The 6229-nt window shown below is 51.8% G+C and overlaps 1 protein-coding gene across 2 annotated transcripts; it reads right to left on the bottom strand.

Moving 5' to 3' along the window:
- Positions 1–6: 6 nt before the first annotated feature.
- On the bottom strand, positions 7–4228 carry EMP3 (epithelial membrane protein 3 (MAM blood group)). 2 transcript variants are annotated; one of them, XM_055411720.2, is made up of 5 exons: positions 3905–4228; positions 2780–2872; positions 2461–2563; positions 1244–1384; positions 7–285 (listed from the first exon to the last, which is right to left on the bottom strand). In XM_055411720.2, the coding sequence occupies exons 2-5, from the start codon at positions 2855–2857 to the stop codon at positions 116–118; spliced, it is 492 nt and encodes a 163-aa protein (XP_055267695.1). In that variant the 5' UTR covers positions 2858–2872; positions 3905–4228; the 3' UTR covers positions 7–115. The 2 variants fall into 2 exon arrangements, with proteins under 2 accessions (XP_055267695.1, XP_055267694.1); XM_055411719.2 differs by having other exon boundaries at positions 2780–2946; positions 3905–4210.
- Positions 4229–6229: the final 2001 nt, after the last annotated feature.

The raw sequence follows: 6229 nt of genomic DNA on the forward strand, positions 1-6229 counted from the left end.
AGCCTCAGCAGTTAAACAGTTTTATTTTCTGTTTAGAAAAGGAGGCGGGGTGGGGACTTGGGGGTGAGATGGAGGGGCCGGGAGTCGGCTGGGGAAACAAGGGGTGGCGCAGCCCTCACTCCCGCTTCCGCAAGTGGATGTAGATGATGCCGCTGGCCAGGGCGAGGGGGAAGGCCACCCAGGCCAGGGCGAAGCAGTAACCAAAGCTGCCCCCCGGCGGGCGCTCCGCCAGGATCTCTTCGGCATGAATGGCGTAGATCAGCGCCCCGGTAAACACCGCCACGCCTGCGGGGAGACGGGAACCACGCGTCACGCTGGACCCGCATAATGGTACTGCACTTCCCAACAACCCACGGGGCAGAGAAACAGCCTGAAGGCGAGTGAGCAGCACCACAGCCTACTGGGAGTTGTAGTTCACTCTAGCGCCACGCCTTGGGGGCTGCTGCAGACTGGACTTGGGCAATTTAGTTGATCTTTTTGGACCTCCGTTATTCATCCATTACATGGGACGATAATACCTACTCACCCATCCATCCGTTCAAGGAATATTTTTGAGGGACTTTACACAAGCCAAGCACACAGGTAGTAAATTAATAGAACAAGAGGGAACCTAGAAATGTAATGATCCCCCAAACTGATAACTATGATTAACTTTGCTGTTTGCACCTGAAGTAAAAAAAAAAATAAAAATGAAAAGCACATAAAAATCCCTGAAGTATCTGATACAAGGTCGGTCCACAAGAAATAGCAACTGGTTGACATTATAAGACCACTACTATTATGATTTAGAGTTCTCTCCTGGTGTTATTCGGAGAAGGCAATGGCGCCCCACTCCAGTACTCTTGCCTGGAAAATCCCATGGATGGAGGAGCCTGGTAGGCTGCAGTCCATGGGGTCTCACAGAGTCAGACACGACTGAAGTGACTTAGCAGCAGCAGCCTGGTGTTATTAATTAGCTACCTACCCCTGCTAGCCCCCCTCCGTTCCTGGGATCTAGATTATTCGTCCACAACCCCTTCCCCAGCCCTGGCTCAGAGACCCACACCACAAACCACCACCGAGACACTGAAAACTACAAGTTCCTTAAGTCCCTGGGGCAGAGAGGTCGCCAAAGGCAGAACCTCAGGTGGTCTTTGTGTTGTTGAGAATTGTTTTCTTTCATTAGGTGACCATTTCCCACCCCCCACCCCCATCTTCACAGGGCTCCTCCCTTCCTTTCAGTTCCCTGGGGAACCGTGCTCACTGGTGCAAAGCTGGCAGAGGCCAGTGGCATAGAATAGCCCTCCTCGCCGCATAGTGTAGAGCTGGAACATGAACAGGATGAAGGACAGACAGCAGAGGATGAGGGAGAGCACCATGAGGGCTTGTACTGCCTTCAGCCAGCCTGCAATAAGGAGACAGAGGTGGAAGTTACAGCAGGTCCGGAGTTGCAGCTCCACCTGCTTGCTCATCATTGCTCCCACCGTTCTTCCATTTAGAGCCATTCAACCTCAGACACTCAGTAGTTATCACGTGTATCAACTTTGATCCCTGCAACGTTCCTAAATTCCCTTAGGAATTCTAGAAGCTGTTTGCAGATTCTTTAGGATTTTCTTTATAAACATGTTCACGGGGAATCGAGACAGTTTTACTTCTTTTCCCATCTTTATGCCTTTTATTTCTTTTTCTTGCCTTGTTGCATTGGCTACCTCCAGTATGACGTGGTATATCAAATTGTGAGAGCAGAAATTCTTCCTTAGCTCTTAGGGAAAAAGCATTTAATCTTTCATCTTCCTTGACTTAGAAATTTCAGCGGATGCAGCTCTGCCCCTTTAGAACTCAGATTCATCTGACCCCACTTCTTTTGAACGTTACAAGGATTCAGTCTCACCTCTTTAGAATCTCAATGTGGTCCACCCCATTGAAATTTGGATAGCCAAATTCCAGCTGTGGTCCCAGCCATCCATTCAGAACACCTGTCCTGCCTCTTTAGGACTTTGGGAACATAATCCTGTCTTCTCAGAATCTTGGAAGTTTTCCCTCCATTCCTTAAACCTATAGCATGTGGCCTCCACTTCTAAATCATAGGGAGCAGGGTTTTAAACCTCAGCAGGTAAATAATCTGCCTGCAGTACAGGAGACCTGGGTTCAATCCCTGCGTTGGGAACATCCCCTGGAGAAGGGAAAGGCTACCCACTCCACTATTATGGCCTGGAGAATTCCACGGACTATAGTCCATGGGGTCGCAGAGAGTTGGACACGACTGAGCAACTTTCACTTCACTTCACTCTAGAACCCTAGCATACTTCCCCCTACCATCCAGACAGGTGGGTCATCATACGTCAGCCTCAGTCACTCAGCATGGGGACCCATAACCCGCCCACTCAAACCTTGGGGGATTCCCAGTCCTTGGTCCCGGGAGGAGACTTGGGGTTACCCCTCCCTCCTGCAGACCCATCTCCAGTGCCCCTCACACCTCACCATTCTCGCTGACATTACTGCAGGCCCACGTTTTGTTGTCACTGTTCCATGTGCAGTCATACCAGAGATTCAGGGACTCCTTGCCCGGGAGGGTCCACCAGGACTGGGATGGGCAAAGGAACAAGGGCAAAGTCAAGGAGACTAGGAAGCATTGGGAAAAGGGCAAGGTGCCGTGGGAAAGCATGGATTTAATAGGAAAGTGTGGGGTGGGGGCTCGTCACAGGAAAGGGTAGGGTGAAGGCAGAGCTCATGAGGGAGTGCTAGGGCGAGGGGGTGGGACCAGAGTGACAGGAGGCCTCCGTCCTCCAAGTTGGCTTACCTTGTCCAAAGTGGCCACGAAAAGCAGGATGAGAATGAGGATGTGAACGGCAGACACCACCAGCAGGAGGAGTGACATGACTATTTTGGAAGCCTGGGGCGGGACGTCAGGAGACGACGGTCACTTCAAGAGCTTGTTGGCACAGGGGCAGGTGAGATGCCTGAATTCTGGTGAGGAAAGGGGCCGAGTCCAGACTCCCATGTCTAATGGAAAAGGGGGCTAGGAGCCCCAAACTTCTGGTCTGAGGGAGGAGGAGGCTGGGGGCTAGATGCCTGGTTATGAAGGAGGAGGGAGCTGGGTGCCCGGACTCGTGAATTTCCCAGGGCCTGGAGGGGGCAAGTGATAGACTTGGGTCCAGGAATGAGTAGGACTAGCAATCTGGCTCCCTTCTCCGAAAGCCCTGTCCCTGGGGACATATGGGCAGGCATGTGAAAAATTCCTATTGCTGCCTGTCCAGATAGATCAGAAGCAGGGGGCTGCCCCCAGAGATGGACAGTCTTGACTCACTGCACTCCTCTCTTGGGGTGGAGGGAGGAAGGGGGACCCAGTGAGTCATCCGGTCGGTGACTCATCTCACCCCCCCCACCACATGCCTCCAAGCACCAGGGAAACCCCAGCCCCTGTCTGTGCCCACAATGTCCCCACCCCACCCGGCCCTGCCACCAGACTAGTGTCCACTGGACACCTTGTAGGGAAAACGGACTAGATCCAGGTTGCGTGTGGGAGAGGGCCCAAGAAGAAGGAGCCAGCCCTCATGAGCCTTCAGTGTCCAGAAAGGGCGGCGGGTGGCGGGTGGTGGCTGGAGTGTCTCCAGACTTCGGTTGTTCTCACGAGAAGCCCTGACCTCAGGGTCTTCCTGGGGGAGTGGACAGCCATAGAGTAAAACTGCAGGAAGTTTTTGGGTGTGTGAGGGGAGACTCTGCTGGGAACCCTAAAATCCGTCGGACCCCACCCCTTTCCAAGTCTCCACCCCAAGTGCTAAGAGTTCACTTCTTAAATTACAAGGATCTCCAAGCTTCTCCCAAGCTGGCGGGGTCGGGGTGGGGGTGGGGGTCTCCTTTCCAAACTGCTGCACACCCAAGTAAAGAAAGAAATCTCAGGCTGAATAACGGATTGAAAACTTACCGAGAGCAGCAGCAGAAGTCAGAGCTGAGTCCGGTCCCTCGATCGGGCCTCTGTGCCCCGCCCTTCTCTTCCCTCCTTCCACCCTCTGGAGGCCCCCGCCTCTCACTGCCTTTCTCCCTCCCTCCCTCTCTCTGGCTCTCTCTCTCTTTCTCCCCTCCAATTCCAGAACCCTCTTTCCCTCTCTTTTTCTCGCCTTCTGCCTCTTGTCTCTCTCTCCTATCCTCACCGTCTGTACCTCGATCCTCCTCCCTCTCTCCTCATTCTCCTGGTTTCTCTTTCTCTGGTCCTCTCAATATATACTGACCCTTTTATACCCACCCTCACCGCGCCCAGCTGAGGTCGGCAGCCAGAGGGAGGGACCAGGCACTCCTTTTCTGGGCCCCCACCCACTGCCCCGACAGGCATCTTCTGGGGCTCCCCTTCCTGTGGTGGAGATGACATATGCTTGGAGGGAAGGAAACAGAGCTGGGGCCCTCAGGTGGGACAGACATCACAGGTGGGAGGATCTGATTCTCAGGCCTCTGCTCCCGGACTTGTCCCGGGAACCGACATCTGCTTTCCCTGATGGAGCTCAGGACTGGATCCTCAAGGGGATGGGTGTCTGGGCAGGGAGACCAGATTCATGCAGCGGGGGAGTGAGCTGAGGACTTGTGGGGTTGGCACGCTGTTGGGAATTGGGATGGGAAATGGGGAACTGTGGAACTCCGGAAGGGGGCAGGAGGTAGAAGTTAAGAACCCAGGGCTACTGTTTCCTGCTTGGGGGACCTTAACCAATTATTTCAACTCTCTGAACCTCAGTTTCCTTATCGAGAGGTGGGTACAATATTACTTACACTACCAACAATATCCTAATGGCAATGGTAACAATTCTGATACTTATTCTTGACAAACAAGGTAATACCAGTACACTCACACACCGAACACATTTTTTCTTTTCCTCATCAAACATTTGTTGAACATCTGTTATGAACCAGGAGTTAATGAAAAAAACAGATGCGAGCCCTGCTGTTCTTACGGAGTTTACCTTCTAGTGAGCAAGAGAGAGAATAAACACATCAGTACCGAAGATAGACTTTAGGTAGTGGTAGGGCTTTGAAGGAGAAGGCAATGGCACCCCTCTCCAGTACTCTTGCCTGGAAAATCCCATGGATGGAGAAGCCTGGTAGGCTGCAATCCATGAGGTCGCTAAGAGTCTGACACGACTGAGCGACTTCACTTTCATGCATTGGAGAAGGAAATGGCAACCCACTCCAATGTTCTTGCCTGGAGAATCCCAGGGACGGGGGAGCCTGGTGGGCTTCCGTCTATGGGGTCGCACAGAGTCGGACACGAGTGAAGCGACTTAGCAGCAGCAGCAGCAGGGCTTTGAAGGAAATTAAATACAGTGACACTGCTAATGATGGGAGGCAACTTTAAAAGGGTGATCCGGCAAGGTTTCTCTGAGGAGAAACCTCATTCTGAGATGAGACTTGAAGACAGGAGTCATTTGAATGCTGGAGGGAGAGGAAGTACACAGGATTTGAGAACAAGTTCAAGTTGTTTGGGGAGCAGACAGAAGGGCCAGTGTGGCCAGAATATAGGGAACTAGAGGGAGTGGTAGGAAGGGAATTCAAAGAGAGCCCTTGAAGCCTAGAGGAGGAGTTTGGATTTTATTCTAAGGGTAGTGGGAAACCATTGGAGGGTTTTAAACAGAAGTGCAGTACCAGGGACTTAATGTTATTAATAACCATTATTGTTATCATTATTATTTATTCTTAGATTATTGAATAAGTGTAGGGAGTGATCACCACTGTGTACCTGGGTCTCTATGGAGGGTTGGGTGCTTGGTGAAAAGCGAGGGACAGGGAACCAGGTGTCTGGGGTCCTGATGTGGAATTAAGAGCTGGAGGACTGAAATCTTGGTCTCCACAAGGGGAAGGAACTGGATGATGGGATGGCTGGGTATCTGAGGGAGCCACAGCGAGAGGGAGGGAGAGTAGTTGGTTATTTGGGCTCCCTGAGGGGGTGAGGGAGGGGCAGTTCAGTGACTAGGTGGGTACTCCTAACCCAGAAGCTGTTATCACTATGACACAGACTTTATTCATTATCTGTGATTTTGGTCAGGTTAGTAATCTCTCTATGCCTCAGTTTATTGGTCGGCAAAATAGGAATAATAATAGTAAATACCTCAAGGAGCAGTGCTTAGAGGAGCGCCTGGCATAGAGAAAGCACGTTTTAACAGTGTCCCAGACACTGGGGCACGGGAGATGAGGTCTGGGATTTGGAGAAGGGACAAATGCTTGGGTCCATTGGGTCCCAAGGCTAAAAAGTTGGGTGTACAAAATG

This window comes from Moschus berezovskii, chromosome 22 (genome assembly GCF_049115385.1).
Source record: "Moschus berezovskii isolate FMDL1 chromosome 22, NW_MosBer_1.0, whole genome shotgun sequence".
In the NCBI taxonomy this organism is placed as follows: Eukaryota; Metazoa; Chordata; class Mammalia; order Artiodactyla; family Moschidae; genus Moschus; species Moschus berezovskii.

Coding starts and splice junctions, on each gene's coding strand:
- EMP3 (XM_055411720.2), bottom strand. CDS start 2,857: ATGTCACTCCTCCTGCTGGTGGTGTCTGCCGTTCACATCCTCATTCTC. Junction 1,385..2,460: donor CAGTAATGTCAGCGAGAATG/GTGAGGTGTGAG, acceptor TCCTTATTGCAG/GCTGGCTGAAGGCAGTACAA. Junction 286..1,243: donor CCTCTGCCAGCTTTGCACCA/GTGAGCACGGTT, acceptor GTCTCCCCGCAG/GCGTGGCGGTGTTTACCGGG.